Source organism: Gymnoscopelus braueri (assembly GCF_963280865.1).
Source record: "Gymnoscopelus braueri genome assembly, chromosome: 8".
NCBI lineage: Eukaryota > Metazoa > Chordata > Actinopteri > Myctophiformes > Myctophidae > Gymnoscopelus > Gymnoscopelus braueri.
In genome coordinates this window covers 47,389,464-47,416,652 of record NC_137609.1, presented here as the reverse complement: position 1 = coordinate 47,416,652, position 27,189 = coordinate 47,389,464, and the positions used below count along the sequence as shown (strand labels likewise).

The 27,189-nt window shown below is 39.1% G+C and overlaps 1 protein-coding gene and 1 long non-coding RNA gene across 3 annotated transcripts in view; one reads left to right on the top strand and one right to left on the bottom strand.

Annotated features, from left to right (window-relative positions):
- The window catches only part of gemin5 (gem (nuclear organelle) associated protein 5), an 851,612-nt gene that overhangs the window by 30,266 nt on the left and 794,157 nt on the right, over window positions 1-27,189 (top strand). The window contains exons 27-30 of one of the 2 annotated variants that reach the window (XM_080434642.1): window positions 964-1,529; window positions 2,124-2,245; window positions 2,942-3,032; window positions 3,667-3,885. In XM_080434642.1, coding sequence (XP_080290768.1) covers window positions 964-1,529; window positions 2,124-2,245; window positions 2,942-3,032; window positions 3,667-3,837 — 950 coding nt within the window. In that variant the 3' untranslated portion in view covers window positions 3,838-3,885. Of the gene's footprint in view, window positions 1-963; window positions 1,530-2,123; window positions 2,246-2,941; window positions 3,033-3,666; window positions 5,056-27,189 lie in introns of those variants that run through there. The other variant, XM_080434641.1, reaches the window with a different exon arrangement.
- Window positions 5,968-8,541, bottom strand: LOC308090468. Its single transcript, XR_013933623.1, has 3 exons — window positions 8,408-8,541; window positions 7,349-7,453; window positions 5,968-7,025 (listed from the first exon to the last, which is right to left on the bottom strand). It is a non-coding gene; the product is annotated as an uncharacterized lncRNA (long non-coding RNA).

Here is a 27,189-nt window from a genome sequence, read left to right as displayed (position 1 = left end):
CACTTTCTTGGTATTAGTAAGGACTCGAGCAGTTTTGTTTTCCAAATCCTGCTGAAGCATAAGTCTTTTAGTTTAATACATGATATATTGTGAAGGTGATAATTGTGTAATTGTGACTGTTTAAATTTTGGTTTGTGGTTTTTAACATGACCGATTGAAGCTGAGCGCTGACTTTTAATAAATCTTCCTTGGCTTAAAAGAAATGACTTCATCTTTGTCTTTAATTGAAGACAATTCTGGCACATCCTAGCGTTCATTTGTTCAATGCATATTTTACTGCTTGTAGATCTGCTATTTTTGAACATTATTTAATTCAAATCAATTACTTTTTTAGAATCAGTTAATTTGATTAGTTGGATAAAATGTTGCACCCCTACTTAACTTACCCTGCCAGAGTTTTTTCAGAACAGTCTGTAGCCTCTGCCAGGGTTTTGACCGATTTTGGTACCTTTTCGCTTAGCCACAAAATATTTTTCTCAAGTATGATTGATCCCCAGAAAATTTCTAATCACAGATGAGATTCAGGTGTGGTTTCACAAATGTCAACGAGGTCAATTTGACCTTGTTGTCATGTGTTGTTTGATGTTTGAAAATAGCTCAAAACCAGTAGTTTCAAACCAAAAAACATTGTGAATTGTTTGTCCGTTTCAATTTTAACATTGAAGTGGATGGAGCAGCAAATCTTTGGAAATTGTTATCTCCTTATTCGTTTGGAATATCGAAAAGGTGTCAATAGTAAATAATTAGAGAATCTTTTTAGAAAAAAAATTTTTTTGAAAAAAGTTTTTTTTTTTTTTTTTTTTTCATGACGTTTTTATACGTCTTTGGCAGGCAACAGCTAATTTCTCAAAGACGTTTATAAACGTCTTTGGCAGTTATAGAGTTAATACACCCACTCAAAGCCGACTGTAAAGAGGCATTTTGTGAATGTCAGAATTCACAAATTCTCACTGTGTCTCTCAGGCGCTGCGTCTCTCAGATGTCTTCCTGAGGACCAGGAAGAGGCCACGGCGGCTTCTGTCAGCCTGCAGGCGTTGATCTGTTACCACAGACTGTATGAAACCTGGTGGACGACCGCAGGGACGCACCGCAACCAGCCGCTAGCAGACAGCGTTTCAACAAGCCACCAGCCTTCAGCAGATGGCGCTTCTGCTGACAACCAGGCATCAACCGACAGCAATTCAACTAGCCACCAGCCGCTAGCAGATAGCACTTCTGTTAACAAACAGGCTTCAACTGATAGCACTTCAACTAGCCGCCAACCGCTAACAGATAGCGCTTCTGCTAACAACCAGGCGTTAACCTGTGAGAACCGGAATGGATCCTTTTTCCCTTCAGCAGCTGACCTCCCAAACGTCAACCAATCAGAGATGCCGTCTCCAAACGTCAACCAATCAGAGAGGGTTTCTCCAGACGCGCCTCTATCCGAGTCAGCTGTGTGTGTGAGCGGTAAAAGCGGGGGCATTGAAGGAAGGGATTGGATGGAGTCGTGTCCCGTGCTGCTGTCAGAGAGCCATGCTGCCTACCAGGTAAGGGCCAGTGTCGCTAGATTCTGCGAGAGAAACAAGCAACCAGGTCTATGAAAAGAAGCCCAAATGAAGCGACTATAGGCCAATTGAGCACTTCAAACCTATATACGCTGGCTTTTTGAAAATAGACGATCTACAAGCTCACAACGTGTCGCGATGTGACACGTTGTGAACTTGTAGATCTGCTATTTTCAAAAAAATCTCACTTAAAAAAAAGTGCCACATTTTGAATATTTTTCAACACAAACACAAATCTGGTATGGAGGTCCAGGTCCGTGGACAAATAGGCCTACACATTAATGTGGGCCGGCTCCTTGACATGAAAATGTTTGAGAACCAATGGTTTAAACAAAAACAAAAAAACATTTGGAAGCCAGCCCAAATGAGCAACTACAATTGAGAAACCCCAAAAAACGCAACCCGCAACTACCAATATTTACAAGTGACTTTACACAAAAAAAACAAGCCCAAAGTTGCTTATAATAAGCGGACACTTGCCATGTCATGATTTTGTATTAATGCCATGATGTTTTATTATTTTTATAATGGATTGAATCCATTATTTGAATTAAACCGTTGCCCCTGTCCTTCCAGACCACTCAGAGGGCGGTGACAGACATCCAGGACAGACTGAGTGTCATGGTGACACGGCACAGTGCAGCGCCACCTGCCATAGTGGACACATCCTCCACCAAGCCACAGTCTGGTGGGACACGGTCTGTGTGCTTATTGTTTATTGCTTATTGTTTATTATACAGATTATATATATCCCGCCTTAACGACAGCTAGTCTTCCCGGGGTCCAGACATACGTATGTCCAGACAAATGTTTTACATTGTGATTAATGTATAATATTATTATACATTAATCACAATATAAAACATTTCACATCGGTGTATTGCATACAAAAACACGTATACTGTACTAAACAAAACAAAAAATCTCACAAAAATCAAGTATCAAATAAATCAGTTAAAGAGAAAACAACAGGAATACAGTAGATTTTATGTAAGTTAAGATTGTATTGTGTTTTGAGTGTATAGTAGTGTAAGTCTAAGTTTCCTTTTAAAACAAGCCTTTCCTTTGATTTTACACATATCGTGTGTGTGTGTGTGTGTGTGTGTGTGTGTTTGTGTGTGTGTGTGTGTGTGTGTGTGTGTGTGCGTGTGTGCGCGTGTGTGTGTGTGTGAGATTTTGCGCCCTTGGATCCACAAAAGGATGGGGACAGCTGCTCTGAATTAAACTCCTTTTATTCTACATAAAAAAGCAAATTTTTAATTGAGATTAAGTCTCACAAATCGGTATATTTTGTGAGACTGTGTCATTGTTTAACGTGATAGACTGGTAACAACATTGGGAAAGTCCGATTAGTGAGTTGAATGTCATTTGAAGTGTGTTTGTCGTCTTCCCAGCATTCCTACTGACCAGGAGTCCCTGGTCTCTCTGTCCAGTAAGATGACAGAGTATAAGAGACAACTGGAACAACTGCCCAGTACAGTAAAGGTATGTAATGTCACGCACGCTGATTCCCAAGGTATTGTGCTGGCAATCGGTGTGTTTCCGTTTCGGTAGCCAGCATTGGCTGGGTTTATTGTGTGGTTGAAATAGAGAGAGAGACAGACAGAGAGTTGGGTAGAGAGCCTCTCTTCTCTGTCTCTCTCTGTCTGTGCTCTTCTATATGAACACATGCCAAACACACTACACTCAGTTTACTCACATTTGCACTCAAAAGGTCACATTGGAAATAAGATCTCGAGTTCTTTTGTGCTTTGTCCTTTTCCCGTTATGTCATGTATGTGCACGTTATGTCAATAAACACTTCATCAGTGTTGTGTAAATTAATGTTTTTTGTCCATTTCAGACATCTAACCACTTAAACCCCCCCTACAACAAACCTCTTAGGCAAAAATAGTAGATCTACAAGCTCACAACGAGGTGTTTGTGAGCTTGTAGATCGGCTATTTTAGGCTAATGTTCCCCTCAGAATAGACATGCTAGGGTTCAAGTGGTTAAAAAAAACATCCTATCACACAAAGATTTGGCGGACCCCCCCTATAGTAGCTCTGAGGATCCCCTAGGGGTCCCGGACCCCCTGTGGAAGACCCCTGGCTCCTAACTCCCTCTTTGATCTCCTCAGATGTTTCCTCGTCCAGATGTGATGGAGTGTTGTCTGGTTCTCCTCCACCTCAGTGGGAGCTCCTCCTCCTCCATGGTGCCTCCTTCCCTGCAGGAGAAGGCCAAGGACCTCCTCAGGAGATACGCCACCATCCCCTCCCTCCACACAGCCTCTCACAGGTTCCTCACATGAGAGATGGAGAGATATGGATCTTGTGTCTAACACAGTGGTTTTCAAACTGTTCTTTCTCCTGTCAAGGACTCCCAAATTGCTACATATTAGGCCTGCGAACCCCCATTTGAAAATGTATGCCAAGGACCCCCATAAGAGCAGACTTTCATGGCGTGGCTCTAGTGAGCAGTGATTCTCAACCTTTTTAGGACCCCCAGTTTGATCTCTGGGCCCCCAATCTAATATACAGTAGTCGCTGTTAATTAAACTCTGAGAGTGTACAAATGGAACCAAATGGACCCTTACCGGTCCATTTGGTTCCATTTGTACACTCTCAGGAACCAAATGGACCCTTATGGGTCTGCGACTCTACCTACCAATCATTTTTGCTGGGATCCCCTGGCTGGAACCCCCGCAAGGATCCCTGGGGGTCCACCACGGACCCCACTTTGAGAACAACTGATGAAACTTGTGGAGGTGATTGTTGTAAAGTCACTAGTGAATACAATTGTGTTCCATTAAGAACTGAATTTGTTTCCTTCACTCTTGACCACATTAACCCTGGCGTCCCTATTTTGGGAATGTTATAGGTGGACTTTTTCAAAATCTTCCCAAAATTTCTAGATTTAAATATATAGATTTATATATTTTCCCCCCAAAAATGCAAAATAGCAGATCTACAAGCTCACAACGTGTCGCGATACAAATGCACTTCGCTTGTAGATCGGGTATTTTGGCTACTTCTTAAAAAAGGGCTTGAGTGGTTAAAGTGGCATATTTTTGTTAAAGCAGAACTAAATAATTTGAATTTAAAATACTGGAGAAAATGTACCCTCTGTCTGATTTCTGAACAAAACAAGAGAGATGGAGAGACAGAATAACGAGAAGTATTGAAGATGTGACTAAATAAAATATGGTTTCTGATATGAGGAATAAACTTTGCTTTATTTTTGTTATACTGTATAAAGAATGTATGTAAGGAATATATTTTATTCCTGACTCTTGTTATATGTACTGTATATAACACTGCTGTCCATCTGAATAATCTGGTTATTGACCATCATAAAGCTGGATTATTGCCTTAATATTCATCGTATTTGATTTAATGTGCAAGTTAATACAACACTAGGTGTGTGTAATATGGACTTATGTTTTTCAATTAAAAATGCACTTCGCCAGAATGGCCTGTTTGTATTGAATAACTTTATGTTGAATAAAACCTTTGTTTAAGGAATACCAAAGAAATCTGCTTGTTTGATCATTAAAAAGTATTATTTTAATTGTTCTATTTGTTCCTGAAAGTATGTACTGTACATGAGTAGTTTTACTTATTACTGTTATTTTACTATATTCAATAATTTCTCTTTAACCACATGAGCCTAGCCTCCCTCGCTTCTAGAGCGAACATTCAGCGAAAATAGCCGATCTACAAGCTCACCACCACGTTATGAGCTTGTAGATCGGCTATTTTCAGCAAAGAGATTTGGCATCTACGGGGAAAAAAAGGGGCGAACCAAGTATAAAGCCCTGGGTTGTAGCAAGAAGGTGCCATTCTAAAATGTATTCAATTGTGAATCTGTAAATAGTTATCTATTCAAAAATAAACAATATTAATATAATAGTATTAATGTATACACTCTCATGAAGTCTTCACTGAATGATAAATGATTTAACAGGTAGTATGTGTCTTTGCTTCCATTACTACATGGTGTAGTAGTTTAAGACACCTCTCACCCCCCATGGAAAAAAACAAAAAAAGACCCATGTTTTCCTGTAGTGTAGGCATTTGAGTTAACCACCTAAGACCTGTATACTGTATGTCTGTATAGTACATACAGTATAGATGGTGCCTGTTGTAGTTGTGCAGCATCTTACATTTAAATGATTTATCATTTATGACTATTATGATGATTAGCTCAGCTCATTTTGGCGGCCAGACAGGAACGTCCGTCCATACATGCGTTACACAGTATAGTCAGTACACAGTCGTTACACAGTAGTTGTCTGTCTGTCTGTCTGTCTGTCTGTCTGTGCGTGCATGCATGCATTACACAGTAGTGTGAACAATCAAATTAACCAAAGGCTTCAGTTCTAAACAGTGACCATAAATGGGGAGACACCACACAAAACCACATAGTGTGAGGCGAGAAGTCCAAAGTCAATGTTCTTTTATTCAACTTAATACTAATAAAAGCAGAGCAGTGGAATAGGACAGGGGCGTAGGAGGGGAATGCATCAATCCAATGTCCAATAGGGGAGGAAAGGGGGGTCTTTCAGAGCCGTCCAGTGTTAAAAGCCATTCAAACTGTAAGATGCAGAGTTATTAAATGCCATAGGTTCCAGTATCTAAAATCCAATTACAGCAGAATAAAGAGTCTTGTGCAGGGGGGGGCAGATGCATAATATGGTACAATGACAACAATTTATTGTTGTGACTGAGTTGTAAAAAAAAAAAGTATATGTTAATACAAATACAAAAAATACAGAATGACAAGCAGTGGTAAATGAATGATAGGTAGGCAACCTTAGGCACGGTGCCAACGTTGGCACTGGGGATCCCGATCACTGGCACACTGACATAAGTGTGAGAGAGAGGATTTTTCTTTTAAAATAAAATATAGGAAAAATAATTAGTCAATTAAATTAAGTCCCCTCACATTTGTATGCAAATTACATCCTGCACATAATTCTACATCCATTCAAACTCTAAACTCTGACTGGGGAGGGAGTCTGGGAGATAGGTGGGCTTTTGGTCTAATGGTCATTACAATGTCCTCCTGATGTGAAAGAAAACATAAAAATAAAAATAAAGTTATGTATTATGGGAAATCAAAGTCTGTTAGAAATATTTTCATTTTGATTTGGTGTCATAATAAAACTTAATGTTGATATGGCACACTGACCTATCAATAAAATAAAACGTGGAACTTTGTGTCAAAAAGGTTGCCGATCCCTGTTAAAGCTAGACTAGATGATGAGGAGTGGATAGCACTTTAGACATCATATAAGATGTTAGGGTCAAACTGGAGCAGAGAGAATCCTTCAGTTGAACAGAGCGACACAGACCAGTGGTGCTGCCAGGACCCAGAGGCTCACTGCAGAGATGGTGGCTCCGTTGCACAAGTCACTGGAACAGCAGAGCCCCACCGACGCTGGCGCCAAATTACACAAGGCCTCTGTAGTGCAGCCCTTAGTATGTATATTATTGACTGCACGCACACACACGTGTGCGGGCACACACACACACACACACACACACACACACACACACACACACACACACACACACACACACACACACACACACACACACACACACACACACACACACACACATTACTCTCTGTACCAGTTGTAAACGCTTTCACTACTTTTTAATTCACTGTGAAATACAACATATTTTCATCATTCAGCAATGTTGGCCACCACTGAAAATCAGTGGTGGCCTTAAAAGCTAATTTTTCTGAGCTGAGGAATGTGAAATATTTGTGTAAAAAGGAGAGGAAGTTGTCTGAAGAAATAAGGATATTACCTTTCAGGTTGAAGCAACGATCCCTATTGGTACCACATACTTCAGTGTTGGTGCAGTCGAGTTGGTTGATGAGTGGGTTGCACTGAAAGCACCTCAAGGCAGAGGCTAAGACAACAGGTAGACAATATCACACATACAGTATATGTGTGATATAATATCATCATCACATGTTAAAATTGAAAACTAATTTAAACTTTACACACATTCCAACACACCTATTTGTTTGTTTACCAAACAAATGTTTATAATTCAAACACTGCAGTGTAAATGTGGGTAAAAAACAATATATCTAGTTTATTTAAGGTAGATTGACACTGCAGATATCTAAGTGATAGTTTGGGCAGATGTTAGTAGGTATATAATCTATTATAATATTAACTTGTTAGTAGGTATATAAACTATAATATTAACTTGTTAGTAGGTATAATATATTATAATATTAACTTGTTAGTAGGTATAATCTATTATAATATTAACTTGTTAGTAGGTATAATCTATTATAATATTAACTTGTTAGTAGGTATATAATCTATTATAATATTAACTTGTTAGTAGGTATAATATATTATAATATTAACTTGTTAGTAGGTATAATCTATTATAATATTAACTTGTTAGTAGGTATATAATCTATTATAATATTAACTTGTTAGTAGGTATATAATCTACTATAATGTTAACTTGTTAGTATGTAGAATATATTATAATATTAACTTGTTAGTAGGTATATAATCTACTATAATATGAACTTGTTAGTAATACTATATATAATATACTAATACTAATACTATATGCTAAAGTCTGTGAAGGCTATGCATGTGAGTGACAGTGGCAGTTTACACTGTGGGGATTTCACTGTCACAGTGAATTGACTGTATATTGTTATTATTATTATTATTATTACACTTATTATTATTATTATTATTATTATTATTATTATTATTATTATTATTATTATTATTGTTTTTATTTTTTATTATTATTACCCCTATTATTATTATTATTCACATGCTGTGAAAGGCAGATAGCAGGCAACAAAAAGCATTAGTAAATACTTACTATTTGGTAAGAGCACGAGGCCAAGGATGAGTATGATCAGATGCATCTTGTTGGACACAGAGGTTCAAATGACACATTGAGCAGCAGCGTTAACAGCTTTTAATAGCTTTGTAAAGGGGGAGTGGCTGGTGTCTGCATGGGAGTCAACTGGTCATCATTGTTGAATTATAACCATCTTGATGTGTGTGTGTGCGTGCGTGCGTGCGTGCGTGCGTGCGTGCATATGTGTCTGCGTGTGTGTGTGCAGACATCAGTTGTTTGTGTGCTTGTTGTGTGATTGAGACTGGGGCACCAACGTGGCTGATAAGGGGTAGGATTTAAAGGTTGTGCAACTTATAAGTGTGTGTGTGTGTGTGTGTGTGTGTGTGTGTGTGTGTGTGTGTGTGTGTGTGTGTGTGTGTGTGTGTGTGTGTGTGTGTGTGTACAGACGTAGACATGTCACAACATTTTCTCCCATGTTTCCTTTGCTCTTTAAACTCTCTAGCTTGCTCACTCTCTCACACACACACACACACACACACACACACACACACACACACACACACACACACACACACACACACACACACACACACACACACACACACACACACACACACGGAAGTGGAGCACACAGACTCTGAGCCGCCAGCTCAAATCATCTTACCAAAAACCCCTGTCTATTTTAGTCATGTGTTTGCTTCAGTTCCCTGTTGGTTCGTTGTATATGGTCGTGTGAGTTCTTGTTAGTTTGTGCCTCTTTGTTTCCTTGTATCTAGTTCACTTAGCTTGCCCAGTTTAGTTATTGCCCTACTCCCTCCTTTCTGACTGCCTACCTGTGTATTGACCTACCTGGACTTTGATTACTGCCTACTCCAATTGTTTGGTGTCAATAAACACTTAAAGTTGAGCTACGCTGCCTCTGCCTCTCATCTTGTGCTTGGGTCCTACACCTCACTGCCTCGCACCGTGACATGATCAGGTATTCTCTGTTGATGAGAATGTCCAAGGCATGCACCATGTACAGTGGAAAAAGACACACCTTGCAAGCTACACTTGATTGGTTTTTGATTTCTTTTAGAGATAATAATTACATGTTAAATGCTTCTCACGGAAACATCGAGGATAAAATGCCAACAAGGAACAAGGAAACTTGAGAGACGAAAAAGATATGTAGACCTACATGATGAGTGATTAAAGAAGGGCATGCCAGGATTGTAATTGAATGCAGTGTCACAATAGTTTAATGCGAAGGCACCTAACTTTGATCAGACGTGAGCTAACTTTTAGGTTGGAGGAGATCCTAGGCTGTGGATGGAGGGTTACCATGGATTATGATTGTGGAGTGTTATCGTCTCCGCCAGGCCGAAAGGCATGGCGAGAGAGTATGTTTTACCCCCTGTCCGTCCTTCCGTCCGTGTGTCCGTCCGTGTGTCCGTCCGTGTGTGTGTCCTGTCCGTGTGACCGTTGGCCCGCTCGCTGCGAAACTGTGCACACACAGTCCCTCGAAGCCAATTCAGAACCTCTGCCCAACATTTTTCACATGGGCCTGTTATAGCGCCACCAGGAAGCTGATTTGTGCAAAACCCACATTACTCCTACAGATTTTATCCAAACGTCATGCAAATCGGTACACAGTAAGTATCTCTATAGTCATGTGATCAACACGGATCTGTCTGATTTCCCATATTCCATCCTGATTGGCTAAGGTTGGCTTCCAAAGTTTGCAGGATCATCAACATATCCGTGACAAACATGTCCGTGGCACTCTTTTTTTCCTTTTTGTTTTTAAAGAAAAATATAGCCTATTATGTTTCATTATAATGTAAAAATATATTCTAAATACACAAATTAATCTTTAAAAAAAAATTTGAATAATGTTGGTGACTCATAAAGTGTCGGGATGACATTCTCATTAATATGTTGCAGGAGACTTGTGGTATTGTATGTTGTACCCGTACATGATTGCATCATTATGAGGACAACAAGACAACAAGATTCCCTGAAAATGTCAAAACATCCGTTCAATCCTTGTGGGATACTAGTGTTTATATTTTTTAAGACAATGGATTAATGGAGTTATGTGGTGCGGTCAAACAAATAAATAATTAAAGTCAACGGCATGCGAGGGACCACACTGAAAAATATGGTGCAGAAAAAGAGCAAAAACAAAAGGCATATCATCTGTTCAGAAGGAGCTATTTGCTACCAAGGCAAAGGAGGGCAGAACTGGACAAGTAAAGCTGGTTGTCGTTAGTTGAGAGAGACAGTGTTTCAAAGTGTCCACTAATAACAATAACAACTATAATAACACTCCACAATCATAATCCATGGAAACTCTCCATCCACAGCGTGGGACCTTCTCCAACCTAAAAGTCAGCTCACCTCTGATCAAAGTTAGGTGCCTTCGCATTAAACAATGTTGACACTGCATTCAATTAAAATCCTGGCATGCCCTTCATTAATCACTCATCATGTACATAATGTTTTGTTGTCCCTCAAGTTTCCTTGTTCCAGTGTTCCATTGGCATTTTATCCTTGACATTTCCGTGAGAAGCATTTAACATGTAATGATTAGCCTACGTCTAAAAAATCAAATAAAATCAAGTGTAGCTTGTAGTGTGTGTCTTTTTTCCATTGTTACACCTGCATGCATTAAACTTTCTCATCAACAGAGAATACCAGATCACCTTGCACGTATGAGCAAAAGGCCATTTAGGTGCAGAGGTGAGTGGCTGCGTGTCATATGGTTATTGTAGAGATTGCTGGCTTTTCAGAGGACCGTGTTACTTGAGGTCAGGAGGAGATCAAGTTCTACCAGGTCTACCCTACCAATCTAAAACTATTTTTTGGATTGGTATGGTAGCTTCGATACTGTAGTTGTGGTTTATTTCCATTACGGTGATATCTTGATGAGAAATCTTCTATCATGATGAGAAAGTCTTAGACCTTGCACAGTTGTGACAACTATGACGGTGTGTTGATAATTGTGTGCTTGTAGATCTGCTATTTTCAAAAATTCTTGGAAATGTTTTGAATTCAAAATAAAAAACATTGTAACAACACAAATCTGGTATGGGGATCTGTGGGACAAAATATTTTTGTGCCAGGGGGTCTGCGCTATACGTACACATACACATTCATTTGGGTGTCCTTAATTATTGCTTAAACAATAATAAAAACACTTGGAAGCAAGCCCAAATAAGCAACTACACTTTAGAAATAAGCCCAAAGAAACAACACTGGTAATCAACTCATCTCTGCTGTATGCAAATATATATTTGAAAAATGAATGTAAGGAAATTATACAACAAGGATCAACCTGTTTCTTGATCAACTATTCAACAATATCTTTAGATATTAGATTAGATTAAAATGTTTTCCAATATAAATCTACAAAAGCACATTTAATTTGAGTTTCAATATACTTTGTTTAGTCAAAAACATGTACATATGCCGTAATTTGAAAACTCACCTCTTCAGACTGCACCTTAGCCCGCAGCACTGCCGTAGCACTTGCCCTAGCCTCGACGACCTTGCAGGCTTATGCAAAGGCTAAAATGTCATTTAGATAGCATAGTTTTGTAGACAGATGCCTCATTTGTAGACCCGGGGTCCTATTTGTATAGTTTCAATGTACAGATTATACATTTTTTGATATTATACTGTTTAGACTGATGATAGGTTCTTGGTTTACCTATGATCCTAGAGTACTAGATTACTATTGCTATGCATTTGATGTATTACCTCGTGTTTTCCTTGTTTACTGTAAATCGCTCTGGATTAAGAGCGTCTGCTAAATGACCACTTCACAGCCACACTGGCCAGCAAGTCTAAAGAGTATAGGGAGATCAATGTAGTGTATGACCTCTTCAATCTCCCATCTTTACTGAACACGGAATAAATTCCAGTGTGGCAAGCCTCCAACTACTTAAAGTCCCATGTGCAAGACGATACACCATTGGGGAAAGTATCAGCAGAACAGTTCCTGTCAAACAGGATCAAAGATGAGCTAACTGTCTATCTCGCCAGGAGGCCACACAGAAGAGATACCAGGGTGGCAAGCCTCCAACAACTTGCCATGTGGAAGACGACACGCATTAGGGGAAAGTTTCAGCAAAACAGTTCCTGTCAAACGGGATAAAAAAAGAGCTGACTGTCTATCTCTCCAAGGAAGAGATTACAGAGTGGCAAGCCTCCAACTACATACATGAATACATCCCTAACTAATCTTAGATTTCTCCCTTTTGAGACATGATTGACAATTTTTGAGCTGGGCATATGTAAATATGAATTCAGTACTCTTCAATACCCATAAAATAATATGAATGCCGCAAATTTATGATTTACCTTGAGCACATAAAAAAGCTAATTTTGCCTAGACTAAGAATGTCAGCCACAGCATGTAGTTTTCAACATAGACAAGGTCATCTTGGGCTCAAATAATTGAAGCTTATGAATATGGGAATATGGGTCTTCTACAGTATATTCAAACTGCTCATGATTGTCTCGAAGGCACCCAGTCTGTCCATCTGTCGACGATGTTTTGCACCTAGTGTATACAAAAACGTATTCTAAAACACACAATTGAATCTTAAAAAATGTGTTTGAATAATTTTGGTGACTCCTAAAGTGTCGGGATAACATGCTCATTAATATGTTGCAGGAGATTTGTGGTATTGTACTGTATGTTGTACCCGTACATGATTGCATCATGTGAGGACAACAAGATTCCCTGAAAATGTCAAAACATCCGTTCAATCTTTTGTAGGATACTAGTATTTTAATTTGTTTAGACAATGGATTAATGGAGTGTATGAGGTGTGTCAGACAATGAAAGAATTAAAGTCAACGGTATGTGAGTGACCACAGTGAAAATGGTGCAGGAAAAGAGCAAAAATAGAAGGCATGTCATCTGTTGAGAAGGAGCAACGAGGCAAAGAAGGGCAGAACTGGATAAGTAAAGTTGATTTATGTCAGTTGAGAGAAAGCGTTTCAAAGTGTCCAATAATACCAATAATAACCATAATAACACTCCACAATCATAAAAGTTAGGCACCTTAGCATCAAACTATACACTGCATTCCAAATCCTGTCATGCCATTAATCACTCATCGTGTAGAGTACATAAATATCAGTTTTGACTCTCAAGCCATTTTCCATTGTTCCATTCGGCATACCTTAGACTTTCTCATCAATCTCACCTTACAACCATTAAAGTTGACAAACAAAACAAAAAACTAGTTAAGCTGGTAGAACTTAATCTATTCCTGTCCTCAAGTATGGCCCTTTTGCCCCTGCAATGTAAGATGGAAGCACTGTCTGTACTGATAAGACCCAATTATTGAAATCCCAAACATGGATTATACTTATTGGACCATGCCACATAATGCCTGTCTCAGGACTGCCACCTTGCAGTATACAGTGGATAACTTCCCAGTCTCCAGGTTTTTGAAAGTATAGTTAACCACTTTTGGGCATGTCATTATACGCTAAAAATTAAATAGAATTGCTGATCTGCAAGCTCACAACATGCTGTGAAGTGTTTTGAGCTTGTAGATCGGCTTTCCCGCCCAAATAAAATTATTTTATTTATTTGATAAGTGGCTTGTTTTAAAATGTGTAGCTGTGGAATAGAGTAGGCACTAGGCACATCAGGAATCCATGATCATATATTTAGGGCTAGGCCTATGTGATTCTGGTAATATTACTGATTACTCGTTTTGAATGTCTTTGACAAAAATAAAATATTGATGGAAATGTCCATCACAAGCTTGCATGGTGGTGATGACCCCTAATCTGAACCGATGACATGCCTTCTGTTTTTGCTCTTTTCCTGCGCCATTTTTTCACGGTGGTCCCTTGCATGCCGTTTACTTTGATTATGTCATTGTCTGACTACACCACATCAGGGGCGCAGCCATGGGTGGGCCTATTTTCACAATGTTGTGAACTGAGTCAAACTAAATGTAATGCCTACAATTCCAAGTGCTTGTCAGGCTGGGGGGTCCCATCTCAAATACTGTATGATTATTTTGTTGGGACGCCGCCTGAAAAGTTTGGGCTCAAAACGGGTCGAAGTGTTGTGAGCTTGAAGATAGACTATTTTCAAATAGCCTAAGTATGCATAGGGCTGATGTGGTTAATGCGTGTTTTGTAATGATAATCAAAATCTACAAAGTAAATCTACAGTTGTCAAATCATTGTAGTGGAGTAAGAAGTTAAATAATATTTGCCTCTGAGATGTAGTGGAGTAGATGTAAAAGTATTGAACATTGCGAATACTCCAGTAAAGTAAAGTACAGTACTTGAGTAAATGTTGTTTATGATTTTTATTCAGCATTAGTATCAGGATGTAGTAAATGTGGTTACAGGTACAATAAGACTCATGCCTTTTTCATTTTTTTCTTACGTACAGGAACAGACATTACAGTACAATTCACATAACGTTTAACACTCAGCTGGTTCAGAGTACAAGGCTGGTTCAGTTCGACACAACATTCAATTTTCCCCATACCCTCCCTCCCTCCCTCCCTCATGGGTCTTTAGTCACCGTTCATTTCACCACGTGGAAAAAAGAAAGAGAAAATTTTGTTTAAAGGTAGGGTAAGAGTTAAATAGCTCTATATTCTGATAGTACTCATTGCTATAGAGTGTTTGTTCAGTAAAAGGAGTCTCCTTGTCTCTCCAGCTCTTTATAAAACAGAAAATGCATTTTCGTTTCAGTTTCAGTTTCAATTCCAATTCTATCCAATCAGGATAGAGAACTCAATCAGGATATAGATTAAACAAGTGAAATTGGAAGTGATGACACTAAGGCCTAGGCTACACGTACATGGATCTTTTTCTAAACGCACATTTTTGTGTGCGTTTGGGCCTTTCAGCCACACGCAAACGGTGTTTTTGGCCGCTAAAACGGATATTTTTGTAAACGGATAAATAAGTGAAGGTTTTCCAAAACATGCGTTTCAGTGTATCTGTGTGGACATGTAATCCGGAGATTTTGAGAAACGATGACGTCATCGTGCATTCGCACATGGTCATTATAATAATAAATAATATAATAATACATAAACACCAGACCGCTCATGGTCATTATAATATTAAATGAAGAGATAGAGAGCAACACTTACAGTCTATGAAACAAGGCACGCTCATTTATGGCAAAATAATGTCATAATTAATAATAAGACAGTGGTGGGAAAAGTAGCTCATTCACTGTGTGACGAAAACCCTCTTTCTCTGTGCCGAGTCGGCACAGAGAAAGAGTGCCGAGTAGCGCACACGGCACGCACACGGGTTGAATGTGGGGTCTGTCGTCCTAAAACACAATCGCCCCGGGTCAAAATCCAGCGACCATGGAGCGGCCGCGGGTGGCCCGCTCAAAAGGTGCGTGGGGCGGGGAGTTTTGGGACGATGGAATGAATTGATGAAGTAAAACTCATCTGTTTGCGTAGCCCCTACGGAACCTCTCCCTCCGCTGTATAGCTCATCTCGGAGCTATACAGCGGAGGGAGAGGTTCCGTCGGAGCTACTGTTTGCGTAGCCCTGAAACATGACTGTCATACCATGACAGTCATGGTGCTTAGAGTCCCTGCTTTATGGTGGTGTTCGATTTTTATTTTTTACATGGCCAACTCTCACATGTACATAAACGTTCAGATTTCAAATATAAAGTGCTTACCCCTGAGCCACGGACGTTACAAGGCGATCCGGACCGCGATAAGTACCCGTATCTCCCGTATTGTGCAATAAAAAGCATTTTAATCCGATCGCCGGCCATTTTCTCAATTTTCTCCGACGCTTTCAACCATGCGACACTAATGGTTGGGGGGTGTATTGCACTCCGATACATTACCAAAAAAAGGAAAAAAAGAAAAGAAAATGTCCGGCGATGGGATTAAAATGCTTTTTATTGAACAATACGGGAGATACGGGTACTTATCGCGGTCCAGATCACCTTGTAACATCCGTGGCTCAGGGGTAAGCACTTTATATTTGAAATCTGAACGTTTATGTACATGTGAGAGTTGGCAATGTAAAAAAAATTGAACACCACTATAAACCAAGGACTCAGCGTCATGTGAACCATGGCAACTGTTTGCGCTGCAGCTGCGCCCTAATAATGTTGTTTTCGTTTATGTTCACGTATGCTCAGTGGTGATGCTATTAAAATAATGCAGCTATTGCAGTATTGGGCCTTAACATGTGATTAAAAATATGTATAGGCTATATGTATTTGGCCCCTCATATATAAAATAAATGTAGATATAAAATCTGATATAAAATTGAAACTTGCAGCTGATCAATGCGTTTCTGCGTCTACGTGTGGACAGGGATTTATTTAAATCTTTGTCATGTGGCCAGGGATTCTTTTCAAAAACGGAGGACTAAAATATCCGTTTAGTAAAAGATCCATATACGTGTAGCCTAGGCCTAAGAAATGAGCAGGCAAAATTGGAACTGGAACACTATTAAAATGAAGCTTAAAAATGGGTACTTTCTCCTGATTGGCTGAGATTTTGACACCTACCGGAAAATTTATTTTCTGTTTATTAAAGAGCTGGAGAGACGGGGAGACTCCTGTTACTGAACAAACACTCTATAGCAATGATTACTATCAGAATATAGTGCTTTAACCTTTAACAAAATACTTTTTGTTTTAACAAAAAAATATATATTTAAAAAATATCACTTACCCTACCCTACTTTAAGTAAAAGAAGCAATATCTTATACCACAATGTAGAAATACTCTGTTAGGGCGCGGTCCCACCGCTCTCTGGGGCGGAATCTGCCAATGCTTTGTCAATGCAAATGCGTGGATTCATGGTCTTGCGCATTTTTTCCAAGAATCCACGCATTTGCATTGACAAAGCAATGGCAGATTCCGCCCCAGAGGTTAAATTGAAGTGCGGTGGGACCGTGCCCTTACAAGTAAAAGGCTTATATTCAAAATTGTATCTGAGTAAAAATACTAAAGTATTGGCATTAAAATATACTTTCAGTACTAAACGTAAAAGTACTTATGCAGAATGCCCCATTTCACAAAGCGAGGTAATGTTCGATTCTACTTCTGATTCATAACTTGGCTGTTTACTTTCAAAACATGCACGTGTAGGTAAAAAGTGGCACAATGTATCTTTTTCTATGAATAAAATGTAATGTCTAATCTGTATGGTAAATTCATAAAATATAACTTATACAATAGGGGTGGTTGTATGTTGTCTCCCTGCTCTTCTATTGAGACATTTAGATAATGTCAAAGGTCATGTCTCACCTAGATACAGGATCTGACACCAATTTTGACCTGATGGTCAAGATTAAATTCATCCCCTGAGTAAGAAGGGAGGCTCTATTAGCTCAATGCATAGTGCAGCTTTAAGCTCTCAAAGCATGTGTTCTGGACGTTTGCTTTCAAAAGTTAAGAGCAGAGACGAGATCTGATCTGACATACACATTATCTTCCAACGTAATTTTGTGCATGGTGACATGCAGTTGAAAATTGCAACTTGAGCAGATTTAGATTAGAGGTAAGTGTTAAGAAGAACTAACCGTTGTATACTTTTAGTTTGAGCCTACAGTGTTTGGCAGGACCCTTCCTGACTTAAACATGCAGGCTGAGTGTGCAGAGAGTATACAGTTCTAGCTGACCATGCCATCATGCCACAATACCTTTAGACCAGCGGTTCCAAACCTTTTCTGGATCAGGGCCCACTTGAAAATCTCTAGAGCAGGGGTCTGCAACAGGGGGTCCTGAAAAACGTTGAAGACCCCTGCTCTAGAGTGTTCGCAGCCCACACGTCTGACCACTTAACACGGTAGCCGAATGGCTGCTGTGTTAAGTGAGAAGCATTGGCAGAATTGAGAAGCATTGGCAGAATCCGCCTTCATAGACATAATTAAAGTTCGGTGAGACCGCACCCTATACCTGGTTTCCTCCTTAGGCTATAGGGTCAGTCGTTAAGGTTAAGACATGAGACAAATATTAAATGTTTATATTCTATACATTAGCGTAAAAACTAACAAAATTGACAATAACACTAGTTAATAACACTAACACTAAATTTAAAAGCCAAACATCCCAACAATAACCAATAATATCAATAAACAGAACATAATAAACAAAAAAAAGAGTCGGAAGTAGGAAGAAGCAATGCTTATTTATTCCTAAATAAGCATTTACAGTAGTTAAAATTCATGATGGAAAATATGAACTGACACAGCAAAATCAATAACAGATCTCCTTTGTGTTGGTTTATGTTAAAGTTAACGTTAAAACTGACAAATCTGTCAATTGTTGCAGCTTATTTGAATATACATGAACACAGTGATATATTCACCTATTTGATTCATACATTTATAGAAATTGGTAGCAGAAATATTATATATATATATATTTTCTCATTCAGGATGTCATCACATGTAATAATAGGCTGCACAGCACTCAAAATGGGCATGGATAAAACTCCCTTATTATGTAGAATTATGTAGAACAGGATCATAGTGACGTGTCGCTTGCCGAAAAGAACACATCTACAAGCCAACAACACTTTGCATCATGGCTAATTCTTGGTCTTCCCAGACATGCGTCCACCTTTACAAACCCCATTCAAACACTGACAAAGTGCAACTAAACACAAATCACAAACCACGCCTCATTTAACTGCAGTGTTAATGAAAGGAAGTCTAGGATGACATAAAGAAAATGTGCACTCAAATATATTAAACTGGTGCCCCCCAAGAGCACCTCAGTCCCCCCCTTTCAATTTTTTTCTTTTCTTCTAATGCCCCCCAAAGTTCTCTGAAGGCCACCTGGGGGGCTGTACCACCCCCACTGAGAAACACTAGTCTAATCTATGTGATTGATAGGGGAGATGATCAGAGGAGCAGAGTTTTTACCATTATAATGATGACGTGGACAGAAGTATGGAAAGAGCTTCTCTGTGAAGGTGCAGCCAGTGAAAGAGCAGAGATGAACTCTGGTCTCCACATCATAAAAGGAGACCAGACCCTCCTCATAATCCACAAACATTCCCACTTTCTGGACCTCCACTCTCACAGGGAGGAGGCCATCAGGGCCAGGAGCAGCCCTGTACTCATTTCCATACCTCAACCCCATAGTCCAGTAACCATTGTTGGAACTCAGTTTGCTTTTACCTTTCCTGTTGATGGACTCTCTGGCCACTCCTAAAGTCCACTCAGTCTTCCCTTTAACCTCAACCTCATAATAAAACCTTCCTGCGGAGAAGCCTTGTTTTCCCAAGACAATGGGGTATATAGAGAATCTCTTTGTGTTGTCTGGGAGCTGCTTCCTTATATTTCCATCACTCACTTGTTTTCCATCCTCAGACAGGACGAGCCAGGGATGTGCTGTATCAGGGTCCAGAGTTACATCCACTGCATATTGCTGGAACCTTCTCAGCTCAGCATCACACAGCCTCTTCATCTCTGGACTGAGTGTCTTCTCCAGGCGGAGGTGGAGGTGGTCTTCAGTGTGTGAGAGCTGCTTCAGCTCAGATCTTCTCTTCTTTAACTGGCTTCTCTCAATACAGTGGATCAGAGCACTGAAGACCTGCACACCGTCTGCTATGACTGTATCTGCATCTTTTCTGCGGAGCTCTACTGAGTGTTTGATCTCCTGAATCTTCACTTGTCTCTCCTGGATCATCTGCTGAACTTCAGCCTCTGTCTTTCTCAGCTCAGCCTTCTTTCTTTCTTCTTCCAGCTGCAGTGACTTCTTAGTCTGGTCAACCAATCCAGAAATGAAAGTATTTAAACAGACCTCTGGTCTTCTATAGAAGGTTTTGTTACAAAATGGACACTTACACACATCATTAGTGTCCCAGTGTTGTGTGATACAGGCTTTGCAGTAGTTGTGTCCACATGGAGTGGTGACTGGATCAGTGAACATATCCATACAGATAGAACACAAGAACTGATCTTCAGACAGGAGACTGCTGGCTGATGTCATCTCTACACATTGAGAATAAAAGTGAAAGTATCAGTAGTAGTTCTTGAATGCCACTTCTCATAGCTTAATAGTTATGCATTGGAATAGAACACAATAGTGTTGAACAATGTTCTATACTTGACATGGAAACATTGCATGTACATTTTTTACCAATTGAAAGATCAGACAGAGAAATTTCAAGGCATCTGCAAATAGGGGAAAATTGCATCTGGATACAGTTTCATATACCTTATTATTGTCTTTAAATGAATAATAAGTCAGCTTTACTCGCCTGTCTTTAAGTGGTCAGTATTTCTGTTAAAGTCCTGTTGAAGGTTTTGTAGAGAGCAGTGAGCGCTGTCACCAAACTTCACCTCTTACTTTCAGGTTAAACTTGCTGAGGAACTCCTCCTTGCACTGCAGCTGTTTCAGAAAAATAGCGTAGTTTCAGAAAGATCTAGGGGGTGGCAAAGTAAATGTCGTATAGTTAGGGACTATAGCACAGCATTATGGTTCATTTCTTACTGTGTATGATAGTTTTCTTTAAAATAGGAAAATTGTAAGGCTTCAGTAATATTATTTAACATTTCCCATCTGGATACATTGAACACAATCCAAATTTTGTTTGGTTTCCTGCCAATTCAATAGTGGTGTAAAGTACCTAAGTACATGTACTCAAGTGCTGTAGGCATACTTAAGTGTGATGTTGAGGTATTTTTACCTTCTTCAGTATTTACAAGTTTCAATATTTAAAGGGAGGTTAAGTGATATTTTTGGGTTAAAAGTTTTTTGTTAAAAGGTTAAAGCACTGTATTCTGATAGTAATCATTGCTATTAGAGAATACATTTTAACAGCGATACGATACGCATCACGATACATGGTTGACGATACGATACATGGACGATATTGGTTCATTCATGGCAATACGATACGATTCAAGGATTATTATTTTTTCTTCTTAAAATTGCTAAATACAGCACACAAGTACTTAGTATCGATAAAATAAATAATTTGCATTGCAGAACGATTTGATACGATTATTTTCATTGCAAAACGATTCGATACGATACAAAGTCAAACGATACAATATTTTGCTGTTTGCATATCGATATAGTAGATCGTTGAAAATTCAAAAAGATTTTTCAATGCAGTTACTATATCGTTACACCTCTACTATAGAGTGTTTGTTCAGTAACAGGAGTCTCCCTGTCTCTCCAGCTCTTTAATAAACAGAAAATACATTTAGGTGACAAAATGTCAGCCAAGAGAGTACCTATTTATCAGCTCAATTTTTATGGTGTTACAGTTCAAATTGAGTCTGCTCATTTGTTTGTGTCATCACTTCCAATTTAACTTGTTTAAAGGAGAATTCCGGACAAATTAAGTGTTATCTTTGATGTCTCGTTACTCACCTACCGATGTGAAAAGTAGCGTTCTTTTTTTTCATATATTCCCCTGTCGTCATTTTTTAAACACCCTCCGTTGTTATAATGGGAGCCGCTGGGTTAGTGAAGTTCGTCTATTATAACCGATGCAATGTTATTTTTTTCTCTACTACGATTCATTGTAGAGTCTCATGATAGTCAAACATGCGCTGAAAATTCCTGCGAGCCTGCCGTTAATGGCGAACGATTTAACACTGGTTGCTTGTTTCTTCCAGAACCTGGCAACTCGTGTTGCCAGAATCTGGAAACAAGCAACCAGTGTTAAATCGTTCGCCATTGACGGCAGCCTCGCAGATAGTTTCAACGCATGTTTGACTATCATGAGACTCTACTATGAATACTAGTAGTGAAAAAAACAACTTTGCGTCGGTTATAATAGACGAACTTCACTAACCCAGCGGCTCCCATTATAACAACGGAGGGTGTTTAAAAAATGACGACAGGGGAATATATGAAAAAAAAGAACGCTACTTTTCACATCGGTAGGTGAGTAACGAGACATCAAAGATAACACTTAATTTGTCCGGAATTCTCCTTTAATCTATATCCTGTCTGAATTCTCTATCCTGATTGGATAAAATTGGTAGCCTGAGCTGAAAATGCATTTTCTGTTTAATAACGAGCTGGAGAGACATGGAGACTCCTGTTACTGAAAAAGCACTCTATAGCAATGAGTACAATAAAAAAATATAGAGCTATTTAACACTTATTTTAGCCAAAGAAAATCCCTACCCTACCTTTAAAACTTCTACTCCACTACATCTCAGAGGCAAATATCTATAACGTCTACTCTATACAGTCCTTACCTGTCCCAAGTCCTGATGAATCCTCGTCTGTAGACTGTAGAAATGCCAATGTATTTGAAAGGAATGCAATTTAAATGTAATTGTTGAATGACACACAGTCACACACAGTGTCAGCTGGGAGCGGCTACTACAGTATATACTGATATAACATGTGTTGTAAGTCCTGCTTATATACAGAGACCAGCTGGGAGGAGACACAGGTAGAGAAGTGAGCCTGATAGCATTGGCCAGCCTGCACTAAGCTAATCAATCAAATGATTGGATCCTTTGATCACAAGTTGTGTCCCTGTCATTGTCATGGATGAGGATGTCATTGTTAACTGATTGATGATTGGATCATTTGATGATGGTGCCATTGTAAACTGATTGAATCATCACATTCATTTGTGTCTATATGTGTCATAAGACTGATGACAGGTTATTGGTTTCCCCATGATCTTATATTTGTATGTCTTTTAAGGGTTTTTTTTTTGGGGGGGGGGGGCTTTCATGCCTTTATTTGACAGGACAGTAGCAAGGTTATAATATTTTTGGATGTTTCATTATAGTTTCGTTTTTAACAAAAGAGTGTTTGTTCAGTAACAGGAGTCTTTCCGTCTCTCCAGCTGCTTAAGGCGAAGATGCCACTGTATTAGGGACCCAATAAAATTGTTACTTCTTTTGATACAAACCGTTTCTGTGTCCAGTTCCTCATGGGATTTTCGAAGTGTTGTTCTCAAACCAAAGTATTCTAAACTTACCAGTATTGACCCGAACCTGTGAATAGCCTAAAAAGGAAAAAGTGTGTATATAGGGGACCTTCCTCTTTACAAAAGGTGGCGTAGTCATAAGCAGTACTATTCAAATTGAATTCACAATAATTACGCACCCCGCACTTTAATCCGTGCTATTGATATTTTATTGTTGTGAATTTGATGCGAATAATTTATATTTATAAGGAAGTAAAAGTGTGCAATATCCAAAAGATATTGGCAAGTCAAATGTGATAAATAACGGCCCTGTTCACAATAAGACAAAACAGACAAGTTTACAACAACCTTCAACAAGACACCACAAGGTAATCAGTACGGTAACAATGATGTGGTTGTCAAATCACCAAGTGGAGCGACCTATTCATGGAACACTACGTTCGTCAAGAAATACTACACAGAGGATCCTGCTCCACAATCATCCAGCAAGACACAAATAACATGGACGGAGGATGAGGAGAAACAAAACACACATGACACAGAGTCCTCCCAGGCTCTTTATTCTGGGTGACCCTTCCACTTTACGAACTGTCTCTCCTTCCTTAGCTGAGTGGATTCAAACTGCCCTTATGTTAGGCAGGAGATTGGTAAAGATCCATTTGCACCGGTTCCTTCTCTGTGGCTCACTTCCCTGGGTCAACTGGCCGCATATGAGATTGCTCAACAGGATGGATAAATATGACTTAAAATGGGGACATTATCATCTACATGCTTCAGGTCTTGGATGACGTTTCCGGCTCAGTGTGAGCTTCATTAACCATAAAAACTCTTAGGGTAGATTCGTCTGGGGTAGGGCTGAGGTAGACTGCGGGCGGTTTGCTTCTGTGCACTGTATTTTTGTTGATGTTTTTATGTTTTCACTTTTTGTTTGTTGGTTTGTATTGTGGGTTTGTTATGTCTTGTCTTGTAATGTCTATTGTATGTTTTGTTTTATTATGTCGGATACGTGGTGAAAGAAACATATTCTGTACTGTATGTCTGTATAAAAAAGGGGAATAAAGTACAAATCATTAAAAAATAAAAACATGACACAGAGTCCAACACAGAGACTCACACTGGGGTGTCCTCACTCAAGCCCACAACGCCTAGGTATGAGAGACCCCACAGGCAGACCAAACTGCCTCAGAGACTGACAGACTTTGTCATAAAGTGAAACAGCCTGTCTGGCATTTAAAAAAAAGAAGGAGAAAAAAATAGAAATGTGTGCCAGATATGTTTACATGCATTTATTGTTTGCAAGGTGAATGTTCGTTCATGGTGAACCTTTGTTTATTGTTGATAACAGGGTGACATGTTGGGGAGATAAAAAAAAAAAAAAATGTGTTCTGTATGTGAGAAGAAGAAAAAGAAGAAATGAATCCCTAGGTATTCTGTTCAAATTCATTGATGATCTGTACATGGGTGTTTATTGGAAACACATCAGAGGTACATTGGCGTTTTTTCCTAGTATTTAACATACACAGCAAATCTACAAGCTCACAACGCGTCGCATCGAGCTTGTAGATCGGCTATTTTCAAATAACATCTTGCGGGGAAATTATAATAAGCAGATCTGGCAAGCCTGATTACACCGGTCTAGTATTACCTGGGTGTCTGTGTACTGTGTTGTGTATCTGTCCGGTGCATAACTCAGGCACCGTCTGACTGTTTGACTTCAAACATACTGTAGCGTGTAGTACCAATTAAGTACCGAGTGGGACTCTAGCCAGACGAATGGTTGTTGACAACTGAAAAACCACCGATGTCTGTGTCTGTCCGTGGGTCTGTGGAGGACGCACCGACTCTCTGTGTGTTTCGGGGAGATGTAGGCATCGGCTTTCTTGACTGGCCAAACTGACCCTTTAGCTTCATGGATTAGGCCAGCTTTGCATCACGTTTTTGCCACTCCACTGATATACTGTAAGTGGTGACATGCTAAATAGAACTCCAGTCGTCTGTGTCCATCTGTTACCCATGTCTCTGTCTCTGTACAGTATGTATATAGGCTACTATATTTACAGTAGATTTAGTATATATACTCTTATCAACTACAGTGACATATTATTTAATTGAAGTTAAAATGTGGGTTGATTTAGAGAAAAGTATCTGCACAAATCAAGACATGTGTAGTGGCTTTTTGTTTGCTTGATCCAAACCTTCACAAAAGTCATTAAAACCCACTGATGCACCTTGAGACACGTCTTGTACGCAGGCAAAATAATCCATTGTCCACAACTTGAATTTCATTTTGCATATTTACTTATCCACACATGTGCATACAGACAATTTCTCATGGCATTGTTCTTGGGTCGCGCTGGTAAAAAAACATCTATCAACCCAGTCCCGGTGCATGCCCTTTCCCAATCAACCAGGCCTATATGCCCTGGAGAGGTGTGCCCTTGGTGCCCCAATAATAAATAAACCAATAACCCATCAAAACTAAAAATGTCAAATAAAAATAACAACAATCATAATAATAATAATCAAACAAACAAACAAACAAACACAATGAAATGGCTTCTACAGCATGTTTAAATAGAAACATCAGATGTCAATAGGAAGTAGTATTTAAAACCCTATACTTGGCTAACATCAGCCTGTTGAACAAGGCATGACCACTGCCTGTCAGCAGGTTGTCCTTGGACTTTTGCTTTCCTCATGGAACTACCTATTTTCAAATAGCCAGGTATAAAATAGGGCTAAAGTGGTTAATGTATGTTTTATAATATGCAAAGTAACTAGTAACTAAAGTTTTCACATAATTGTAGTGGAGTAAAACTACAAAATATACCTCTGAGATGTAAAGGAGTAGAAGTAATATTGAAAATTGGAAATACTCCAGTAAATAGAGAAATACCTCAATTGTACTTAAGTACAGTACTTGAGAGTAAATGTACTTAGTTACTTTACACCACTGCAAACACATAACAACTAGTATACTAGCAGCAGCAGCCTATGTTGATTATGTCACTATTAATGTAGCCCTGGTCCAGAGCGTTAGTGAGTTCTCTCTAACGCTCTGCCAGGCACTCTGCTCTGCTTATAGACAAAGAATTCCACTGCCCTGCGAGGGCTCCAACTGTAGTTCAAACTATATATTGTGTAAACTTCCAAGTTCATTGTCACATCATAAGTTCACACCAGAAGGAATGGGTTAAAAAAGATTATATCTTGTACAAGAAAACTGTGGCATTTATCCACAATGGGTCAATTTGATGACCCTTTTCATCCTTTACATCCTTAAGAAACTCCATGGAGTCTCACTAATGCTGCTATAACTAGAAACTATCTTGTGTCATGCATCATGCACCAGTGCACTATGCACCATAAAGAACATGAGTCTATGATACAGTTATAACTGAAACATTCAGATCTGAGTCTCAGAACTAGCTTAAGAATCATGTAGCTCTGTTTGCATAGCATCACATCATGTTCAAATTGTATCCATCCATTCTAGTCGTTACAGCTCCACAAACTTGTCAGTGACTTATCAGTTCTTTGCTGATGCATTTTCTTCATGTGTTGCACATGAAGAAAAATGTTTTTTTTCTTCTTCTTTTTTTTTCAAACAAAATTTTGATGCTGGACATTTTTCATGTGCTGCACATGAAAAAGAAGGTTAATTTATTTATTCATTATTTCAAACAATATTTTGATGCTGGACAACTTGAAGTGAAAAGGTTAATTATAATTGATAAGTGCTCTGTGAAACAGCAACTTGCCCAGTTGAAAAGTGATTAAATAAGTTAATACTTCCTTATTGTCTGTTATTGTTGATGTTGAGTGTTTGAGGTATTTCTCCTCTTAATTAATCCTAAACTCTGGGGTTTAATTGTTTCATTCCAGACTCTGGAGTCCAGACAGCAGGTGCA